The 23,114-nt window shown below is 33.5% G+C and overlaps 1 protein-coding gene and 1 long non-coding RNA gene across 3 annotated transcripts; one reads left to right on the top strand and one right to left on the bottom strand.

Moving 5' to 3' along the window:
* Positions 1 to 1,617: 1,617 nt before the first annotated feature.
* LOC105831112 (protein PTHB1) lies at positions 1,618 to 21,405 on the bottom strand. Of its 2 annotated transcripts, XR_003626757.2 has the most exons (13): positions 20,486 to 21,405; positions 18,894 to 18,982; positions 14,358 to 14,622; positions 13,629 to 13,876; positions 13,269 to 13,399; positions 10,834 to 11,011; positions 10,036 to 10,281; positions 9,556 to 9,798; positions 7,440 to 7,723; positions 6,650 to 6,820; positions 6,541 to 6,572; positions 5,164 to 5,304; positions 4,711 to 4,832 (listed from the first exon to the last, which is right to left on the bottom strand). XR_003626757.2 is itself a non-coding variant. In XM_012671017.3 (12 exons), the coding sequence occupies exons 1-12, from the start codon at positions 20,758 to 20,760 to the stop codon at positions 4,605 to 4,607; spliced, it is 2,499 nt and encodes an 832-aa protein (XP_012526471.2). In that variant the 5' UTR covers positions 20,761 to 21,405; the 3' UTR covers positions 1,618 to 4,604. The 2 variants fall into 2 exon arrangements, 1 of the variants encoding a protein (XP_012526471.2); XM_012671017.3 differs by lacking the exon at positions 6,541 to 6,572 and having other exon boundaries at positions 1,618 to 4,832.
* Positions 14,524 to 18,895, top strand: LOC118644424. The gene is made up of 2 exons (XR_004962233.1): positions 14,524 to 14,593; positions 15,176 to 18,895. It is a non-coding gene; the product is annotated as an uncharacterized LOC118644424 (long non-coding RNA).
* Positions 21,406 to 23,114: the final 1,709 nt, after the last annotated feature.

Below are 23,114 nucleotides of genomic sequence, written 5' to 3'. Positions count from 1 at the left end.
AAGATCAGATTACAGATGGAGGGAGTAAAAATATAATTGCAGATGAAAGATAAATTTCTTCCAAAATGTTTCTATTTAAATATTGATATAGTTTACCGATTTCACCTCTTTGCATTCGCAATCGATTGCTCTCGTACATAATCAATTATAGTTGAAAGATTTACAGCGTCTTTTATTAAGCAGATAATAATAAACAATGTAACAATGTAACAATACATCATTTATGCCACCGCTTAGCAAAATGAAAACGTGACAATATGATACATCGGACCCTTCTCGATAAACTTTTCTCTTCTTTCCCAAAGTGATGATAATGACGATGACAGTGTCGACGGTCAGATAAGAAATAGCCATTAGGGTTTTTTTTCTGAATTTCCTCCGGCAAAGCAACGATAAAATGATATAATACTACACAGCCTGTAATTTTCTTTCCACACCTTCGGAGATGTCGTCGATTTATTTCCGCATATTTTATTATCCGCATATTATTTATCAATTTATTGTGTTTTTTCCCCCCGAGTCTATAGCGTGCCTCGGGCGATCGATTGATCGATCGTTTCGCTTGAGATACTGGAATATTGATATTGAAAATGGCATCCTTTTTTGTCTACATATCTTTTTGCGTTACTGCGCAAAATAACTGGTATATATGAACCTAAATTCATGTGGTCGTTTTCTTTTCCGGGATTTCTGGAAAAATTACAAAGGCGATGCCTAAATTAAAGTTTGTTAAAAAAACTCTGTACTCAAGAAGAATATTTAAAAAATAATAGAGTATTTTAAAATAACGTAAATAAAAAAGAAATAAGTCTTATTCGTTATTAAAGCAGACTTAGTGCTTACAAATATTTTCTTTGTTAATTTTAAATACATTTTCAGTTTTGTAAACTATGTGTCGAATAGTTATTGATCTTGAAACGCAGTCCTAAATTGAAATTATCAGCATTAAGATCTGCTTTGATCGAATAAGATTCATTTTTCTCTTATTTGTATCATTTACATATCAATCTTATTTTATGTATTATTTTAGGATAATTTATATTTTTATGATAAACTGTTTGTAATTTAAATATTTTTTTTAATTAAATCATCTAAGTGTTAATTGAAAATCGGGTACCATAGTAATTGTTATTTAACCCTTCAAGTGTTCTTAGTCCATACGTAAATTTGTAGATTGAATTACGATTGACGCACTATTTTTCCTATTTTAAATTATTTAAAAAATCTGGAAAATTTTGTAAAATATCTGTCAAAATTGTAATTGAAGATTTCATAATTATTTTGCTAAACATTATTTACACTGAATATTTTATTTTTAATAAACTTTAATGCAAGAGATTTTGTCCGTTATTAGCGTCATTTGGCATCCATTTTTCGACAATAACTAAATAGAGAAGTAACGCGAACTATCAAAATCTTTTAAGTTATTTTGACTAAAATAAATATTTTAAATAATTAACAAAATTGTTACTTATTGAAAAAAGTCACGTATGGACGTGACACATTCGTGTAAGATTTTATATATTTAGCCATGTGTTTATGGTCTTTCAGTGACACTGCAGCCTTAAATCTTTTTTGCTATTTTTTCTTTTTTTAAAAAGAAAATCTTGATTTTGCTTTATAAAAAATTACGAGCAGATATTATGAGTAAATGTTACTAATTCCAATTATAATTATTAAGATTTAATGTTAAATATAAAAAGCTATAATAAATAATAATGTTTTACTTCACTTTATAATTTTACGGAAAAATCCATTATTAAACCTAAAGTAAAATAAAGTCTACAGTTCTGGAAAATTTTGCGCTCGATTTGTATTGACTGTACGCCAGTATAATTAAACATCGTGCTTGTAAAAGCTTACATCATTACGACATCATTGTTGCATTGTTTACGCCTTGGTATTCACGGTTATTCACCAATGTTAGCCGCGAGAGACGTTTATCTGAACTGCAAAGTTGCGGCCACAAATATTTCAATCTGTTACATCAGTGGCCGCAGCGGAAAAGTGCTGCCGTCTAAATATTTGCCGAGCACTTCGGCAAAGGTTGCTCGGGCCTCGATTATTTGTTTCTCCACGCTCGTGGGAAGCCGCATACGGAACGGAGCACGCATCTGCGTGCGCACGAGAAAGGTTTCTTTCGCGTCGTGTGAATCGCCACAATGCACGCGTGCCTAACGATGAAAGTATTATATTAAACGACCTCGAAAGCCCATTAATTTTTATTAAAATTTATGTAAAACAAAAATAATTGGGAAAGAGGAGATAGAGATATTATTGTGGTATATTGAGGTTCTTATTTACATTTTGTACAATAATTTTATTAATAATTAATTTTTGGCAATCTTTTCCTCAACACATTATTTGAATTATTGGAGCCTAATTAACTGTTTCCAATTTATTAATAATTAATTCTTTTTAATTCTTTTGACATACACACATTTGCATTTGCCAATATGTCGTTTAATCAATTCTAGATTTATAGAATATCTATGTGTAAAATGTCATTTATAAATAATGGATTAAATTATTGTGCATAATGGATTAAACAAGAACAGGTGATAAATAATAACAATGTGGCCTCTCTACTAAAATGGACTTAAAAAATTAGTTTTGTTTTTAAAAAGATAGTGTTTTGTTATAGAAAATTATATATTTAGTCGAACTAAAAAGAAAGTATTGCAAAATATATGCATATATATGTATATATACACATAATCTTTCGTCAATATATAAACCGCAGTATTAAAAATCTGTAATACATGTAATATAAATGATAGATTAACAATAGAATACAATTAACCTTTCAAATAATTATTTTGATATAAAAATTTTGAAAAAGAAGCTGTTAAGCCTATAGAGACATCAGCAAGCTAAAGCTGACTACATTAGCAAAATGCTATTGTTTAACTTTGTATAACTCGAAATATGTATAGCTGAATAAAATGTTAAATAACAGAAACACTTAAATGTACAAATATTTGTATAATTATTATGCTCAAGTATAAAAAGAATGAGAAAGTTATGTAATTTAACGTTAATCTTTTTTTAAAGATTGAAATAAAATTCCTTGAAATTTAAAATGTTTAAAGATAAAAATGCTTCATAATAAATGTGTCAGTTGTATATTGTCATATTAGCGCCACTGCATAACTGAGGTACTAAACAAATGATTCCTTAACTAATCACTCAGAATTCTTCATTTAATGACAGAGATATACGAGTGGCCAGATGTCCTATAGATGTCATAATACCATCTTTTCCTCTGTAATTATCTTTAAATCGAAAAAACGTATGCGTGAATGTGTAGCAAAAATTATGAATATAATTGGATCGGAAGGAAAGTATAACATCGTCTCTCAATAGATTTTCTCAATCGTTGAGAAAACGCCCTAGTTCTACGTGCGAAGAATTATGCAACTGCTCGAAAGAAAGCAAATCGTTATAGAAAACAATTTATTACATTACTAATTAAGTTCTTTTTATAATATAGAAATATTTTGAGCTAAAATGTGTACGACATCACTTCCCTTTAATAGGTGCAGATTGTATTTTAAACGTACGTTGTAATAGACAAATTAGTCAACGTTCCATTAAACAGTATAATTTGCTACAATCACAGGGATATGTCTCGGATATTGTTTATTGATTTAACATGCTGAGATAGAGTTACAATCTCTGACAATGGAAGAGTAACAACAGAAGCATTCTGTTCGCGACAAACCGCCGTAACCGTACGGCATAACGTTGCGTGTCTCTTTAATTGTCGCGACGAGTATCGGACACAGCGTACGCAGTGTGCGCGTAGCCCGGGATCTGAAAAATTCTTACGATCCTTTCCATTCTGCGCGAGGCGAGCACTTTGCATAATATTACACAGAGAACGCTCTCGTAGGAAAATTATCGCGAACAAAGCACGCGGTTATTATTGGTCCCGGCGAGTTAAACACATACCCACCCGTCTCGTACATTCTTCCCATTAATTAGCCGCTCGAAAAAGCGGAATCGTGGCGCCAGCTAGTGAATCATTCAAACTATACGTTACGCCGTTCGACTTCGCCTATTTCAATAATATGCCGCAGGCGACGGAATAAAATTATCGCCGCAGCGCCGGCGCGTGTTAGACGCACTTACGTAAACATTGCGCGCCTGTCCGATATGGCGTGTCCGTGCATAATACGCGTTGTATTGCACCTGCGTAAGCTTATCAGTGGTATGCACACGCAAACGGCGCCAAGATACACCCAATATACGTATACGACAATACATACTCCCGGAGATCTCATTAAAGATGCCGGAGCGATCAATTACGTTGACGAATCGCGGAAATACACCTGACCGAGTCTGGATAACTGTTTTTTGCGTGTAATATTCTCTCTCTCTTTTTGTTACGTTAAGAAATTTTCGCGACAAAACGAAGTAAAGAGAGTACAGGGAATATAAGTTTTTTATCGCCTATCTCGGTTGAACTCCGATAAAAAAATTTTAATTTCACACTTTAATTATTTTTTTTTTTTACCTTATACGCGTTTGCTATAATTTGGGTTTTGAAGGAGGAAATTTGCAGAGATAAAAATTGTCCATGTTGAATAACGCGGCGATTTTTAAGACGCGCGATCGCCAGCCTCCACCTGTTCTTTTTCGGAATCGGCTTCTCGACAGCTATCGAGGCGTTCGACCGCGTGTACTAGACGTTTCTTCAACTTTGTAAATTCTTTGGTAGACGTCATTTTGGTTAATAGCGTAGGTTTTGCGTCCAGGTGACCCGTGGCTTTTCTCGATGTGGAACGTAGGAAAGTGCTCAGGCAGACATCGGCTATCTCTTCCCAGTCCTAGGAAACCGATCGATCAAATGCTTGTCAAAAATAGAAGTATAAGAAAACAGCAACGGTAGTGCAATTTTTGGTGGTAATTTGATCAATCTAATTCTTCCAGATGGTTGAAATTACATTTTCTACAAGAAGAACATTTCTTTGGAAGAAATATAATCTTATTGTAAAACATATATAGTCAATGTATCTAAGATTTAATCGGTTAATTATTGATTAAATATACAATGTATTAATCAAGTGAGTTTTTAATTAAATTGGAATTGTACTTCTAGCAACCGGATGTGTTTTATCTACCGAGGGAGAACGGATCGCGCATTTCAATAGTACTTACAAGCTCGTCGCGCAGCTGCGACGACTCGAATCCGATCGCGGCTTCGAGCATTGCGTACTTATCGTCGTTCACGTTAAGCCGCAGCAGCAGGAGCAGTAACCTTACGGCGCACTGCAGACCGTGGCCGGCGCGTTCCCGTTCCTGCAACAGCCCAATTACCGCGTTACATCACGCCGCACTGACGGACTGCACGTCGCCAATCTGTCCGGATTGATGATGCGAGCCCGAGATTTGGGTCGGGAATCGAAACCGGTATAATTTTGACGAGGTCAGACGCTCCGCTCCGTAAACTTTTTTTTTTCTCCTTACACGAGCACAGTTTTTATTAACCGTTCGTACTTTCTGTACTGTTGAAGATCAAATCCAATCAAAACTGTAAAAATTTAAATTGATCGTGCAGCTCTTAGAAAAGCTTTGAAGGAAGGGTGATTCTAGAAAATATGAATTGCGTGAACATGTGCTCGTTTATTAACTTACTTTTTAATTTGCTTTAATGTATTTCTGTAACAGGAACAGGTAAAGAGCATATTATTTTTGGTTTTTCTCTGGGTTGCACTTTCCATTTTTAATCCAATCGTTTAACGGCAACGGAACTCGATCCTTCTCGCGTCTTTGTCTTTTATTACCTATCTAAACATGGCTTTCCCATATATCGCGTGGATCGGCGCTCACATCGAATTCCCTTCTCCGCAGTGCCATAAATCTCGCAAATAATAAGCCACTCGAGCGCGACGAGAGGGATCGGGTAACGATCACGGACACGTTGATACGGTTTCTCGAAACCGCCATCGGTGCGATTGCCATCGCCGCTTCCAGATCGGCGCGCGATAAAACGTGGCGTACCGTATCGGCCGCGATCGGCCGCCAAGTGGCTCTCGCGCGTTTTATACAGCCGAGATTATGGTCGCCGCTCGCCGTCGCTGTCAGCGTCGGGTGAATAAGCGAGGGCAACCACGGCGGGCAATTACAGCGTACGCGATTCGTGCGCATTATCGAGACAGATTCTGAGACCGCAGCTCAGTTGCAGTGCCGGATAGAAATGTACTTGTTATTATAGTTTCCTGACGAAAATGCATAGAAATCATGTGTAGAAATTCTTCGAGATAAACGCAATAGAAACAAAAGTCTTTATGTATTGCAGTTTTCATACATTAAAGACTAAATTTCCTATCGTTTTTAAAGCAATAAGAATGATTGCTTCAATAGTGCTGAGATAATTTTAAAGATACTACAAGATAGCTTTAATCTTTCTTAACAATAAGAACCACAGACGCAATTAACTGTATAGGTAGAAATAAATAAAAATTTTTGTCTAATAAAAATTAAAGCCTTATTTCAAACTATTATATTTCCGAGCAGTTTTATGATAAGACTTACGAGATCCGGTTTGTGTTGAACATGCTGAAAGGCTAAAATTGAAAGAGCAAAAAACATCGAGTTTGGATTAAAAGCAAAAGAATTAGCTATTAGGATGTCGGTTACTTACCGTTCGTGCAATCGCGAGATCATCCAGGAGCGCAGAGATCGCGCGATAGGTCGACTCCAAGAGGAACGGCAGTCCAGTCGTAGCCAGAGATCGGGTGTTCCGCTCCCTTACGGCGCGCAGCATCCTCCTCTCGATGTTTCTCAACTGGGTCGACAGCAGCCCGATTTCACTCTGTATTTGCGAACAAAAAAGCATGCTAAGGGAAAGAGAAACGGGGGTAATTAATCGATGGCAGCGACGATGTTAATGAATCGAACACCGCCAATGCCATCATTGGCGTTTTACGACTGCGAAAAACATTGATCTTACGGAAGTAGGGAAAGTATAAGCTTTTGTGCGCGAGAGTGTGTATGTGTAAAAAATAAAAGAGAGAGAGAGAGAGAGAGAGAGAGAGAGAGAGAGAGAGAGAGAGAGAGAGAGCTAACAGTACGTAAAGATGAGAAAGCAAATAAAAATTTTTTTAATTCTTATCAGTATAAAATGTTTACTTTATAGGGAAATTTTTAGCTTATCAAAGATATATATTTTTATAACATACAAATTAAAATCAAAGTTAAAAGATGAATTAAAAAAGCGAAAGAAGGACAAATGTTTAGCACTTTGAAAAGAGAACTTTGACTTTACATAAAATAATAATAGATTATTAATTTAAAAACAGACAAGTAAATAATTATATTTAGCAACGTAATACGTTTACGTATAATCACGAATGTATTTTTCTTATAAGTTATTTGATCATTACGTATTAAAATTAGATTTACGATTTACGTTAAAGTTCCATTTAAATTACCGCGATTTTGTCCGCTTCCTGGCGACTACGATAGTGCGCCTCCATTTGAGACTGGACCAGTTGTATGTGATTTTGCGCGATAGCAGTCGTAAAATTTCCGGTAGCTTTGTCTTTGAGTCTACTCATCAATTGCTGGACCACCAAGGCCATTGAAGGTCCATCATTCGACTGCACGCGATAACGATTGCTGGTAGCGCCGGAAGCAATTGTCACCACGCTGCCAGTTTGCACGTGTTGCAAACCAAGCGCATTCCAATTTTGCCTTTGTACGTCTCCTGTAAATTCTACCAAGAATTGTAGTACATTAAAATCTCTACGCGAATTTCTGGAGAAAATAATTAAAAAAGAAAATTGAACTATTCATTTAATCTCTGTATTTCATAATTAGCTTGTGTAACATGTTTTGCATATGTGAAATGTACATATGAATAATATAAATATGTAATTATTTTACATTAGTAATAAGTTATAATTAAAAGATTAATTGATATTTTTTTACAAAAAAATTGATACCGAAATAAAAATGATAATAAACATGTCTTGAAAATTTTTGTATTAATGTTTTTGAGACCGTTGATTTAAAACTTGTTTCAATTCATAATTGAAAAATTTTTAATGACAGAATCTAATATGACGATTAAAAAAACTATTGAGAGAACTATCGAAGTATGATTTTAATAACACTTTATATATGTTTTTAAATTTCAACTTCGGATTTACACACATACACGCACATATACATATGTCTTCACACACATATGCGTTTTCTAAAATCTCATAAACCAAAATTTAGCAAAGTATATGCAACAAAATTGTACAACAAAACATTATTTAGCGTTTGATCGAGAAGGGTTAATAGCAATGATCGAGACAATTAATGTTTAATTTAAAAAAATCTTATAAACGTTAAAAATTTTGAAGTTTTAAAAAAATGTTTTTCTGGAAATAAAATTATTAGAACATTTGTGAAAAAAAATTACGATTGAAAATTTTGAAATATCCTCTACATTGTAACTTAAGACGGATACTAAGATTGATATTTTTATGATTGATACTGAGTAGTCTCATTGGAGGTAAGGAATTCACTTAACGAGAATTTTACCGACTTTAAATTACGAATTTACCAGGTGTGCGAGCCTTAAAACCAAGAGGTCGATAAAAGAAAGAAAACGCGCCTTGATTGAAGAGGTCCGAATAAGGTTCCTGGGGTCCACGATGTCTGATTATCGTATTAGGTGGGCTGAGATGCCGCACATTTAAACTACACGAACAGAGAGAGAGAGAGAGAGAGAGAGAGAGAGAGAGAGAGAGAGAGAGAGAGAGAGAGAGAGAGAGAGAGAGAGAGAGAGAGAGAGAGAGACCGGATTCCTTAATATCGCCGTTCGTAAACGAGACATCCTAATTCTCTATCCACAATTTCCTAGCCCGTAATTTCCGACGGGAAACAGCGGGGCGAAATACGAGCCAGTGGAAATAAAAAAGATATGAGTTTTTAAGGAATCCTACAGAGCGATGAGACCAACAGGGCGGCAATACAAAGCTATGGCCTGTAATGTTGCATACATAAACGAGTCAAGTTCTCTACTGCTCGTAGATCAATGACAATTATTAAACAAAATTAATTTTCACAATATTTTTAATTAATAACTTTAGGCAAGAGATATTAAACTGTAAATATTGCATTTTCTATGGAAGATACAATTACGACAATAAATCGTATAAATTTTTCTAACATTTCATTTCTTAAGGATGATATATTGTCTTTTGCGAAAGGAAAAGGGTTTTAAGAATTTATGTAATTCTATTGATTATATCAATCACACACAATATTTTTCTATGATAAATAAGGAGATAAAATAAAATTCGCAGGGACAGCTATTTAAAACTTGAGATGCAACTTTTTACAGTATATAATTTTTATACATTAAAATTGAAACAAACCTAGTTAGAGGAACTCTCAGGAAGCTCATTATAATTTTATCACGCGAAACCACAAGAAATTTGTCGACGGTAGATTTGAGGGGATAAGTTTTATCGCGGTTGCAGCCCTGGTCGCGAGCGGCGGGAGGGTGGAGGGAGGGGAGGGTATTATAAACGACGGTGCCGATGGATTTACCGGGAAACAGCTGGCTAAAAGCCACGAGGGGCTCGCTGCACTTGATGGTCGCCGTGAAGGTGGACGTATTCTCGGGTGGGCAGGCCCTCAGCATCATCTTCAGGGGCAGTTGGGCCATCTTCTGAAGTACGCGCAGGCTCCCACGATCCCCCGTCTTGTAGCTCGCCGAGATTCTCACGTCCGATGACATCGCCGGCAGATCCGTCGTCGCGTAGATCATCGTGCGTAGAATTTGCCGGTCACCTTCGCGTTTACACGATTAAAATGATGTATTACTAAATTGACATTTAGTGCTAAATTGACAGTCTAGCAATTCTACCAATTTAAGAAGAATAGAGAAAGATCCGTATTCTTTTTTTTCTTGACTCGTTCTATTTTTTATTTATTTATCGCGTTTTAATTTTTTTGCAGAATTGTTTTCTTATTCGAGACTTTAAACATTCGAGACCATAAACACGTAATTTTATATGACTTGCTTACAGAGATTGTTAATAACATGACAATTCTTCTCGGAGACGAACGGCTTTGAGACGTCCACGCACACTTGAACGTCGTGAAGCGTCGTGTACGTGGATAATTCTATGGTAATCCTGCACATTAAATTACGACCCTCTGAATCGTCCTTAGAGTCATCCTGATTTCCGCGTGGACTGGGTTCCAGATCCGCAGATACGGTTACGGTTATTATTAACTCAGCGTCCATGGTGACGTCACTGAGTTGACTGCCTTATAATTTCAATAACAAAAATTAATTATTTGTAGAGTTCGGGAACATTGGGTGTATGAATACATCAAATTTTAAAAACGTCAACACTTCAAACTGAAGATATTTTCTAACTGTTTGAATTCACCTCACACCAGATATTCGAAAGTTCGAAATTATTATAATTTAAATCTAAGTTTGTCGACATACTTTATGCTATCCGATCGAGATTTAACCTTGGGTTCTATGCTTGCGTCAAACACGCATCTTTACTCCAGTCAAACGTGCGTTCGATACGCGTTATCACGACATTACAGGCCGGTCACTGCTTAAGTTTGAACAGTCTGAATTGTCGAAATATTCAAATGGAATATTTATCCTTTTTCTTACTTCAAACTATTCGAATAGATTGAACATACAATACGATCAAACTGTTTGTTCTAATTAATTGTATTTAACTATAAAATTAATAATAAGTATTAAGCTTTGAAATGGATGATTTTGACCGATTGAGAGAAATGATCGATTGCTAATGATTATTAGGAGCATATTGATGATTCCTGTTTTATTCGTACCGGAAGCCTTATTTCTTTTTGCCAACTTGCGGAGTTCCATGAGCTCATCTTCAGCGGCTACGTAATCGTAACCGCGTCGGTGTAGAGGAGGCGCGATAAATAACGACGGCTCCGAGCCCAAGTAGCAAGCCTCTAGCTGGCCCTCTTCTGAAAGAACGACGATCGTTCCGTCTAAGTGCTAAAAAAAGAAATATGAAACTCTAGATTACAGTCGCATCGCCACAAAAAGAAAAATCAACTCCAAATTGGTCAAAGAAACTGTAGATAAAAAAAAGAGTAAAGAACCGCGGGAAACCTGGAGTGGCCTGTACATCATAGTTATTATCCCGCGGATGTGCAAAAGCAATATGAAAGCTAAATTAAAGACCTGCCCGTAAAAGTGATCCGACCTTCAAAATTAAAAATTGAAGTGATCCACGAGTACGATCGTATACGTTTGACGGTGGTAACATATATTGCATATATTTTAATTGTAAATTACAGTCCATTGTGCCTCTAATTGTAAATTACAATCATAAATTTTCTTTTATAGAAAAAAAAACCGCTGGTATTTTTTTTTGCGTGTACAACTTCAAGTTCAAACGCTTATTCAGCGGATTCTTTCCATAGCGGCAAACTGAAAGACTACTTTTGTTTTTTTTTGTCATTGCGCGAGATAAGATAAGAATAATCATTCGTCGCTATTTTCATATTGGCGTCCGGCTGATTTAGGTGTTTTCTAAGCGTTTTCTCGTGTTGTTGCGTATACACGCGGAACAACTCCAGTTGTCGCGACGATAGTTCGCTGATTAACAAAGTGGAATTCTCGGTATTAAGCTAATTAGCCAGCAATTCGCGCGTTCTGTGTCCTCCGGAAAGACAACAATGGCAACCTTGCTGACCGCGCGCACTAGCTGCGGCAGGACGATAAGATAAAACCAGGGTGATAATTGCCAACTCCTCGTCCTTCCTTGCACTCTTGCGGTTTTTTCCTTTCCTGGTCGGTCTTTCATTGCCGACGCCGATGCTAAAAGCCTTGAACGTTTCTTTTGATCGCCATCGCCACGCGAATTCTCCGTCTTTATCTTCACTTCTTTTTCTTCTCTCCCATCTTGCGGTTTTAAAAATTCCTAAACGAACAATCCGTAAGATAGCCCAATATGTTCTCGAGCAATTTGATTGTTATTTTATATTGACATTTGACGCGGTTTTTGCAGACAGCGAATAGAAGTTGGCATGGCTACAAGTAACGTTGAATCTACAGAGAGACATAGGGCCAGTTGTTCCAACTTCTTGATATTTACTTATTAGGTAAGCATGTGTCTATCTTCACTTTTTTAAATAAATAAAATTGAGACAGACATATATATATTCACTTGATAGATGAGTTTATTAAGAAATTGGAGCAACCGGTTTGTAAACAAATATCTTCCGCAAAAATTTTAACAAAAAGCTTACATTCATATTTTTACATCTCCAAATTTTTGAGATACAGTTTTTTTTTTTAGAAAAACAAAATAAATTTCAGATAAGACTTGTCGTCATAGAAGCTTAAGATTGCTCTATTCTTTATTGATATTTTAAAAATGTGGAATGGAAGTTACCAAAGAGGCGTCTAATGGCAAGGATACGATAGATTTGTGCCCGACATAACGTTGTCAGAGACACAACGGCTGGCGATGTCGATAGTGCAACACGGAAGAGGATACACTGATATAGCGGAGGTCTCGGCTCGTTTCTTTGTCAAATGTCATCGGCTCTGATTGCAGACTATCGTGGTAAACGTAGATACGCGCTCCATCGAAGTCTTCTCTCTCCTTCTATCTTTCTCTCCCTTTCTCTTCTAAAAGGAATTCTCTCATATTTTCTGTATGTTTTTATCCAATATTGTTATTCAAATAAGATTGTTTTTCAACCGATAATTTTTTTTCAGTCTCTTCTCATTGCCAATGATTAATACTCGCCTCGTCAGATGCAACATATTGACTATCATAATATTGTTGTACTATTTCAATGTTATAGGAAAAGTGGAATGATAAAGCATGACTAAAAAGATTATCAATGACCTTTCCTACGAACTTAATTCAAGTTCCTCTCTTTGAAAAAATATGTCAATGTAGTTTATTGCAAAATAATTAATAGTGAGAATTTAACATAATATTAATTAATGTTAATGCTATATTATAAATCAATTAAACTTTTATTATAACAATTCTTGGCTGTAAGAGTCATAATATTAATGTTAATGTTACATTACAAATTAATTAAACTTTTAGTGTCATACAATTATTGACTATAACAATAGCAGATTGTTACGACGGAATTTACTAGATATCTTGGAAAGTGTCAAAGAAAATAATTGGTTTTGTTTATGCTTTCTTTCTCGATGACGCTTTCTACGAAATAAATGCCACATCGAGCAAGAATACGAGTTATAGAATTATGCAATTGATTACCTGAAAATGCGCTCGAGTTACGGCGACCGGAGTAAAAGGCAGTTGGGCTGACCACTTAAGAGTCGTACCCTCGTAAATCATCAGGGTGTTCGTGTCAGCGATTACAAGCACCATCAACTTGCCATCCGGTTCTACGAGCATCGTATTCAATTAGCACAGTTTATTTTTCATTCCACAAAATAGTTAATTAGGCGAGTCACATCGCGCGCCGGCTACTAGTTCGATTTTCTCTAACTTGTCCGTCTCTTACTTTTTTTTCTTTCCCTGAGAGAAAGTGTTTTGAAACGATCAACATTTAATCTCTCTCTGTTTTTTTTTTCTTTCTTTCTTTCTCGAAGAATTTTAAATTGTTAAAATTACCTATCACGTAAGCTTGAAAGCAGAGTGCCTTGTACTCGAGCCGTTTCGCGTATTTCAGAGTGACGCAATTATCTTTGAGACAATACAGATTCTTCTCGCCAAGTATAAGAATCCCGACTTCGAAGCTGCTCAAGGTAACAGTATCGATATCGAGAACGGCTTCACCGATATTGTAACTCCAGTCCGGTTCTAAGTTTTTTGGTTCCTCCGAGCGTTCCTTGCTTCCAAATTCTGCCATGCTCTTGTACCTGCGTGAAAAAGACAAGTGTATGTCCACGATTATTTTTTATTATGTTAATTTACAAGCGTAAAGTGTACACATCGCGTATTCAATTTTAAAAACCTGAGAAAATACGTTTCTGAAATTTGCAAATTTTCTGGTAAAGATATCTCTTTTAAAAAATGTATATTATAACTTTGCTAGAATGTGTATTGATTTAATAATTTTGTGGAGATTCTCCTCAAATAATTAGAAATTATTGTAAAGAATACGGTAAATTATATTTTTCTTATTGTGAATTCTAAAGTGACCTTTAAATCTTTCGATAATAAAATACTCTTCTCTCATCACCGCGCGAATGATAATAAATCATATATCTCTTCATTCGTCCTCTCGACTCATAATCCTGAAAGACGAGGCTGCAATCTGATACACCGCGACTGAGTTATCTGTATACCAGCAGGTGTTCATTGACGGGCTACTCGGAACAGCACGGTGGAACAACCTGCCTGTAGCACTCGAGGATCCATGAGGAGCTCGGCGTCACGAAGATGTCGTTCCGCGAAACGTAGATGATCGGCTCCGGCAGCAACCGATTCCCGAGAACCAGGCTGAAGGTGGGAGTCTCTTGCTCGTAGAAGAGAAGCGTACCATCCAAGCACTGAACACAGAGGAAGTCCCGACCCCGCACACCGCCAAACGGTCCCGTTGTCAGGGACGCCGGAAATCGCTGTAGCAGATGCTCGTAAGCGATTTGCAGGTCGCAATGGTCCCCTGCAAAGGTGTAAAAGCGGTTAATTAAATTTGTTTGGATAAAAATTTAAGATTGAAAATTTCAATCAATATTAAAATTAAAAAAAAAACCTAAAATTCTTTTGATTTGAGTTAGTGTTTATTTCATTATTTTAATGTAACTAAGAAGAATTTACAGATTTTTTGTACCTCGAACTTTAAATTTTAATAAGTTGTAATGGACAATTATATATTGTTCAATTTTTTACTATCTTTTATCTTATTTATCATTTTCTTAACCAATTTAAAAATCTCCCAATAACAAAATTTTATTGTTTCTAGTCTAACAATTTTTTTATTCTTTACACATTTTTTTATATTAGTTTTATTTATCGTAACTAATAAATATGTATATCGTATTGCGAATTAAAAATTTATAATATTTATTTTGCGTTACATAATATCTATGAATGGATTCTAAAGCTGCATTCCTTTAATTTTTTTATTCGCAAGGACGACATTTATCAGAACTGATAAAAATTGCCCCGTATTTTTGCGGTTTTTACTTCGAGATTAAATGAGGTCGATTATGTAGTACGTTGCAGTTAATTGAAGAAATAAATATGCGAGACTGATATGCGCGCGTGGAGCTCAGGCGGCGCTAGACAAGCGGCTCGAGACGACGGCGAACAATCGTGATTCCTGTCTGTATATAGGTCAAGCTGCAATTCATCGTGGTTACGTTTGAGCGTCCGAACGAGTCAGCGTTTTGCAGAGTACATATATCACAACGGCAATGTTAAAGTAAGTGTACCAGAAAAAGGTGAGTGCAAAGAAACATGCTCCCTTTATTTGATTAACAAAAAACGAAAGAGAAAGTATTAAAAATATTGAAAAGAGAAAAAGACATGTAAAAACGAGTAATCATATTCTGATTACAATTATAGAAGGGGGTGAAGAGAGAGAGAGAGAGAGAGAGAGAGAGAGAGAGAGAGAGAGAGAGAGAGAAAGAGAGAATTTAGGAACAGCCATGAGAAAGCAAAAGAAAACAATTGAATCTTTTTATTTAAAAATTATATGAGAGAAAATATATATGAGAGGAGAAAACAAAAAGATTAAAACAATTAAAAATTTAAGGGAAATGGCAAAAGTAAAATTTTATTTTCCACAAAGTAAACAAAATATTACAATTATCTTTCTGCCACAAATTTTGGTAGCTATATTAATTAATGCATAAATGTTTTAACTTAAAACTTAAGATTTGCTTTCTCTTGTTTCATTATTTCTAATAAAAAATTCTAATTATAGAAAGAAATATAATAATTTTAAATATGAAAATAAAAAGGATAATATGAAAATTGCTAGCGCCTTACTTTGCATTAGGAAGTAAATAGAATGCCTTTAATGATCTCTCACGCGAAAAAAGTGAATCAGACAGTTGCAATTTGTACGTGTGCAACTAATTTACATGCAATTCGTGTTTTTTTTTTCATGGATGAGCGTGCAGTCAGAACGGAAATCGGCTGTGGACAGTTTTCATCGAGGAAGATAATCGTTCTCGCCTTTTCCATTCCATGTCCGCTCCGAGAGGAATCGTCGCGCGCTTCACGCGCTCAAAAGAAGCATACGCTTGCTCGACGATGTAATGCGTAAGACGTCGTAACGGCGCTCGCGAATTATTATGAAACGCTCGACGGTTGTTATTGCCGCATCTAATATCGACTGGACTTAACGAGATACTAGCTCGAGGCTTTTTCGATCCCGGATCATGCCGCGAAAGCAGTTTTTAATATTGGAACGGTTAAACCGGTAAGCATTTTTTTTATCAGTCACAGAAACTATCTTTGAACGGCATACAAATTTTAATTTGTTTTGATTTTATATATTAATAATGAAAATTGTGAAGAAAAGAGTTTTTTTTTCATAAATTGAATATAAGCATAAGCTACACATGAAAAATTTTTTGTATACACTGTAAAATTATGCACTTATTATACCCTGTAAAAAAATATTTAAAATTACATAAATAACATGGAAAAATAAAAGAATTTAAAATAAAATATATAAAATTTTGCATTTTAACAAATATGAATATGTTAGTTACCAATTTTTATATTATAATAAATACATATTTTTATACTACATAAAAATAATAATATTTTATAACTTTTGTGTAAATGTACACATTTGTGTACTATTATATAAGATAATTGTAATATCGCACATACGTATTTGCATTACATACATATGTATTTGTATTTTTACATATAGCATTTCTTACATCTAGCTTAAACTAAATTGTATTTTTTTAATTGTAAATTAATATATAAATTTTCTGTAAATATAACTTCTTTTTGTAATTATAAATTTATTTTGCAAGTCATATAATTATTATTAAAAAAAATAATTTTATTTGTAAGTTTTATTCTAACGTGCATAAACACTTTTAATAATCCCAATAGATCTCGAATTTACTGACAATAATAATTATATATAATTTAATATGTTATATTTTTACAGCGTGTAACATAAAATGCAAGTTTATATTTTTTATAAGTTGTAATATGAAGATTATTATAACATTATTACATCTTGTATGTTCGCATAATAGTATCACATATTAAATGAGGATTGTATAAGTTTCTAATGATCACAAGATTATTTCCAATTCATATGTTTCCCTGTGGCAATTATGTAATTTTCCGCATTATGTGTAGAAACGCGTAGATCATTAATATTAATGGATAAATATTCCTCACATGGCGCTCTAGGGTCAAAATTGTTTGATCCGACTCCTCCTTGATCTTTCAAAGACGTTTTAATTTCAAATCACACAAATGCACGAGGAAAACGTGCACCAGGAAATTGAAAAAAAGTTTTCTTGCGTTACATAAATTGATGCGTAGACGAAAGAAATGTCGAGAGAGGCGTTGTACGACGTCGTGTATACCCGAGTTTTTGATTATTCGCGATTGCGATGAACGAGACTGCGCGCCGCATTTCTGTACTTTGATACGCGATATCGTACGATTGACTGATTGGCATAAACACACATTGTAGGCCTATAACATTGTAGGCCTATTGTCCATATCTATACTTCACATTCAGTGCTAAGTACCGTTTGAATCTGAGTTTTGTACGAATAAGATTTAAAAAGATACAATAAACGGAATGTTTAGGAAAGAATTTTTAATATTAGATGTGAGGGGAAGAGAGCTATTTGAACTTTTAAAATTAAATGTGATACCATAGATATATACTTTAATATATGTATATATTTGATATCTAAAAATTCTATCATCTTCTATAAAAAAAACTTTAAATTTAATGTTTTTTATTTATCAGAATATAGATAATCTTTGCAGAATATTGTAACAATTGATATACAATTTGTAATAATTTGTACATCATATTATATTTTCAAATATCGATCTTTACGCATTTGATCTTAGCGGGTGGGAATAATTTAATGCACTTGTGGTGCTCGTTAGCAGCACACGCACCGCTCGCGGTCGTTTTATCTACGTGGCCAGGACCGGCTTTCAGAAGATGGGTCTATGGGATTGCTGTCTCAGCACTGCCCTGAGGACTTTTTCAAGACCGAGAGAAAAATAATTACACGTTCTTCCTCTCTCTCTTCCAAAATATATAAATTGTATATCAAACTCAAGAATTATAATAATAATTTAATGCTAATAAGAATAAGAATAATAATATATACATGTAATAAAAATACCATTAATATTTGTAGTTGTAACGTAAGTTATTGTAATTAATAATGAGAGATATTAATTAGATGATTACGAGGCATGCAATGAAATGAAAATGTATGCAGTGCTCGGCATATATTCTATTCGTGCAGACTTGTTTGTTGAGGTTGCAAAATCTAATTGGCCGACCATTCTTAAGTCAAGTTTCGCGCGAGAATTCCAATGGGGATTCGCATACACGGATTTTATGATTGCTTGATCTTGTTAGCCGTTATGCGCGCGTTGCCCATCTTTCCCAAAGGCTATTTCGTCATGCGATTAATGTTATTGTCACTAAAATTAATATTCTAAGTACACGGCATATTGTAATTTCAAAGTCCAAATCATATTCTGTATTATCAAATCATATTATAAATGTTTTGTATATATGTAATGTTTTTATTAACATTATATATTCTATATAATAAGATTTATAAAATAATTTCTAAGTTGAAAGACGATAGAAAAGTTAGCAATTTCAATTATAATGTTATAAATATATAAAGATATGAATGTTTATGTGTATTTTTATTTGTTAGAATTCAATACAATTGTAGTACAAACCATGTTCAGCGGAGCCCTGACTCAAAATTATGCTATAAATGATGAGTTTTTTTGATGTCAGTATTGCGAGTTGAGTGTCTTGCGAGCCTCTGAAACAAATCAGTGCAATATCTGTAAAAATATAATAACATTTAAGCAAGAAATGTTGCAAAATGTATTAATTTAATTAAAATTTATTTTAAGTGGATTCTCTTTTAAAAAATTAAAAAATTAATTTAATATATATATATATATATATATATAGATATATAAATTTAATATTCTAAATTTAATATTCTTTAAACTTTTAAAATACATTTCTCAAGCGTTTTGTTAATGAATAAAAATTTGACGAGATTATTAGCAAAAAACACAAGTGATATATACAATGTCAAAATCGAAGCGTTCGATCTAGTATTTATTATCGGATGTTTTTATTGAGAAGTACATATAAAATATTCATCATGATATATACTATATACTGTGTATTTTATATTTTTTTAATTATACCTTTTTGGTTTGACTTGCATATAGCCGTAAAACAAGATTCAAAATATAGAAATTCTTTTGTTAGTTTGTTATTAAACATTGAACAACATATATTGTTATCATTACAATTTTGTTTCGAAAATGAAGTAATTAGAGTCAAAATTGAGGCAAATTAAATTAAATATAAATTAAATATAAATATAAATATTTATTATAATTAAATATAAATATAAGAATTAATTATAAATAAGACAAGACCGGGAGAGACGGGGAGAGACCGGGAGAGACGGGGAGAGACGAGGAGTGACGGGGAGATACCGGGAGAGACCGGGAGAGACAGGGAGAGACCGGGAGAGATCGGGAAAGACCGGCAGAGACGGGAAGAGACCGGGAGTTTTTTTTGTTTAAGATGTCCATAAAAGTTAATTATTTTATCGCATCAATATATGCATTTTTCTGTGCACAAACTGTTAGTAATATAACACAAAAAAGTAGCACTTTTTAAATTAAAAAATATTAAAATATTGAAATAGTAGTAAAAAAGAATATTCAAAATTTGATATTAAGTAATTTTTATGTATTTCCAAACTAGAAATCCCAAAAAATACATTTTGAAAGAGCATACCTTCTAAAATAAATTTTGATAACAATGACTCGAAATTTTATAATATTTAGAAGTTTTATTAATAAATAGATTTATTTATTTTTAGTGTCTATATAATTTTTTAATCATATTTTGCTTCTATTTAATTATAAAAACATAAGTGCATATTATTAAAAAATATGTATATATTAAATTAATAATTTTAATGCACAAATTTTTGCAGTCTTACGATAATTGTTTATTAATTTTTCTTTTTTATTATATTGTTCTTATTTATTAATTTTCATTGTTTTTTTTAGTTTTATAATTTTTATTATTTAAATTTAACTTGATCTTTTATTTTCAATTTAATGAAATTATTTTCTCTATTTTCCATAATTAACTGATTCTTTTAAAATTATATCTGGTTTTTACAAATTTTATTATGTTGCTACGCATTCCAGAGTTAAAAAACGTGCGATTCTTCGTGACATCAATTATAATTATCTTTCTATTTTGTAAATCTAACGGTTTCACTTACGAGACAAATTTTCCCGCCTTCATGTCAACAATACAATCGCCGACTTGTGTCTCGATGATTAGATCCGAGGACTCGTAGCCGCTCGGCGATTTGGTTTCGTCTATCCATTGTGAGGATGGATTGTATATCCGAAGGTAACCGCCGTGGCTGCCGACGACAACGATGTCCTTCCGGTCGGCGCCGAACAACGGCGTGACCAACAAGCTGCGTCTGTCGAAACACTCGTGCACTCCGCATTGCGTTCTCCACCATTCTTTCGTCTTGAACAATGACATTTTTCGGAACGTTTCAAGAATTCAGCGGCATCGCGACACAACCGAGGGTAAGTTACAACTAACACCAGGGGGTTTACACGCTGGTGGTTGCTATGACATCGCGTCGTCACAACATAGTCTCTCGAAGTTAAAGCTAATCAAAGATGCATAGTAAAATTACGGTATAATTCCGCATTATCGTAAAGTATTGCGGAGAAATACATATTTGTGTATTACAGGTTGCATCAGCAAATTATTGCAAAGAGATATAATGCATGGTTCTCCTACCTTTTCAAAGCAGGCTCTCTATATTTATATATATGCTCAAGAATTTATGTTTTCAAGGCTTTTCAATTTTTGTAAATTAGCGACTTGCTCAATTTTCTTAGTTTGGAATTTCTAGTGATTAAAAAATCTTTATTGATACATTTGAAAGAATTGCAATTGCTTGAAAATATTTAATTTCTGTAAATTCAGCTATTTGTTGCTTAAATTTTCTTGCTTTACAGTTTTTAATATCTTTAAAATCTTTAACATTTAAAAACTGCTTTAAATAAAATATTCAATTTGCGCAAATTCAGTGACATACTAATTTTTCTTGGGTTAAAATTTTTAATAAGTTATTTAAGGACAAGAAATTTAATTTGTTCTTTTTGTCAAAGATGTTAAATGTATACCGAAAAAGTTGTATTTTTATTGTAAAACATTCCTTTTTTAAAATAAAATTTGAAAAAGTTTTAAATATATTCTTTATAAAATGCCCTAAAAGATTTTAAAAAATATATAACAAAATATATAACGAATTGAGACTTAGTTTCGTCGAAAGAATGATAAAGAAAATACTCTCATACGCACCACATCAATACTAAGCGTATACACATATATCTACGTACTCTTTAATAACATCTATTCCCTTTTAGAATTATTATTTTTGACATTACTGCTTTTTTATAATAAATACAAACTTACATCTATCATTGATGAATTAAGAGATTTAGAAACAAATAGTACTATTGTTCAAAATGAATCAGAGCATGATTTATTTTGTTTTGTATCAAATCCTATAAGATAATTTGGAGTAACACTGTGACTTATTTTATGGAATTATTTAATGCAACTTATTATTACTGATTATGTAGAGAGCATAAAAATACCATGAGAAGACGATTAAGAGAAAGTTTTTTGATATTTTGCAGTAGAATAAATTATGAAGATGATGTATTATCTAATGATGTTTTTTAAACAAGATTCAAGACTCATTATATATGGCACATTCTGAACTCTTATCATGTTACTAGGAACCTTGTATGCGATTTAATGGATGATTTTTTTTTTAAAGAATGTGTCATTATGATTTATGTGTTACACTAGACTATCTCATCAATCATATGAGTTTTCTCAATCTTGAAACTCTTAATAATTGTGTTCAGAACTTTAATTCAAATGACAAGCCCTTATTTATTACTGCAAATCACTTTCACAATCAAAAGATAAAAATTTTGCATCTAAAATAGTTTTTTGTATACAATATTGGTTTAACAATTGATGTCGAAATACAATGAAGCTAGAACACTGTGTACCATTCTTGCTGGAATACTAAGACATTAATAATTCTTTATGTACTGCAGATTTTTTAAATAGACTTTTAAGAGCCTTGAAATCTAAACATTATTTAATAGTGCCTTATCCTTGTAGCATGAATTTGATAGGACTAATGATAAATATATGGTTAATGAGACTAAAAGGGAAACATTGCTTTAAAGAAAGTAGTTTTAAAAGAGAAACAGGCAATATAAATTAAAATCTATCTTTTTCAAAAAGATATCGCATGTTGTGTAAGCATTCTAAGTAAGCATAACTTCTCTAATGTCATTAAATACCAGTCAGACAAACGCAGATTAATTGTGAGAATTTTGAAATGTTTTAATAATATATTGTATAATGTAATATACAAGGTGAATTTTAATGGCTGTCCCAACCCGACATATGTATGTGCAAATGCCGTACATGTGTGTACTAAGATTACAATCGATAATCCCATCTCTCATAGTAAAAAGTTAGGACAGCCATTAAAATTCACCCTGCATAATTGCGATGAGTTGGCTATTGCCCATAAATGCGGGAAATGGACGCACGACCGAAGACAAGTACGTTCACCCTATAGATATATAGATGAAGCATAAACCCACTTTTGCCGTGAACCCTTGGTCCCAAGATAACTATCAAGATTATGTAAAAGAATCTTCCTCGCGTATGCGCATTCGCATATTTCCCAGCAAATGCACACTACTGAGGTCAAAATATACGTAAATATATGTATTACATATGTATTTTTCACAATACAGCATTTCATATTTGCATTTAAATATGAAAAA

Source organism: Monomorium pharaonis, chromosome 2 (genome assembly GCF_013373865.1).
Source record: "Monomorium pharaonis isolate MP-MQ-018 chromosome 2, ASM1337386v2, whole genome shotgun sequence".
In the NCBI taxonomy this organism is placed as follows: Eukaryota; Metazoa; Arthropoda; class Insecta; order Hymenoptera; family Formicidae; genus Monomorium; species Monomorium pharaonis.
Note: the sequence above shows the minus strand (reverse complement) of the source record. Positions and strands in the feature narration are given on the sequence as shown.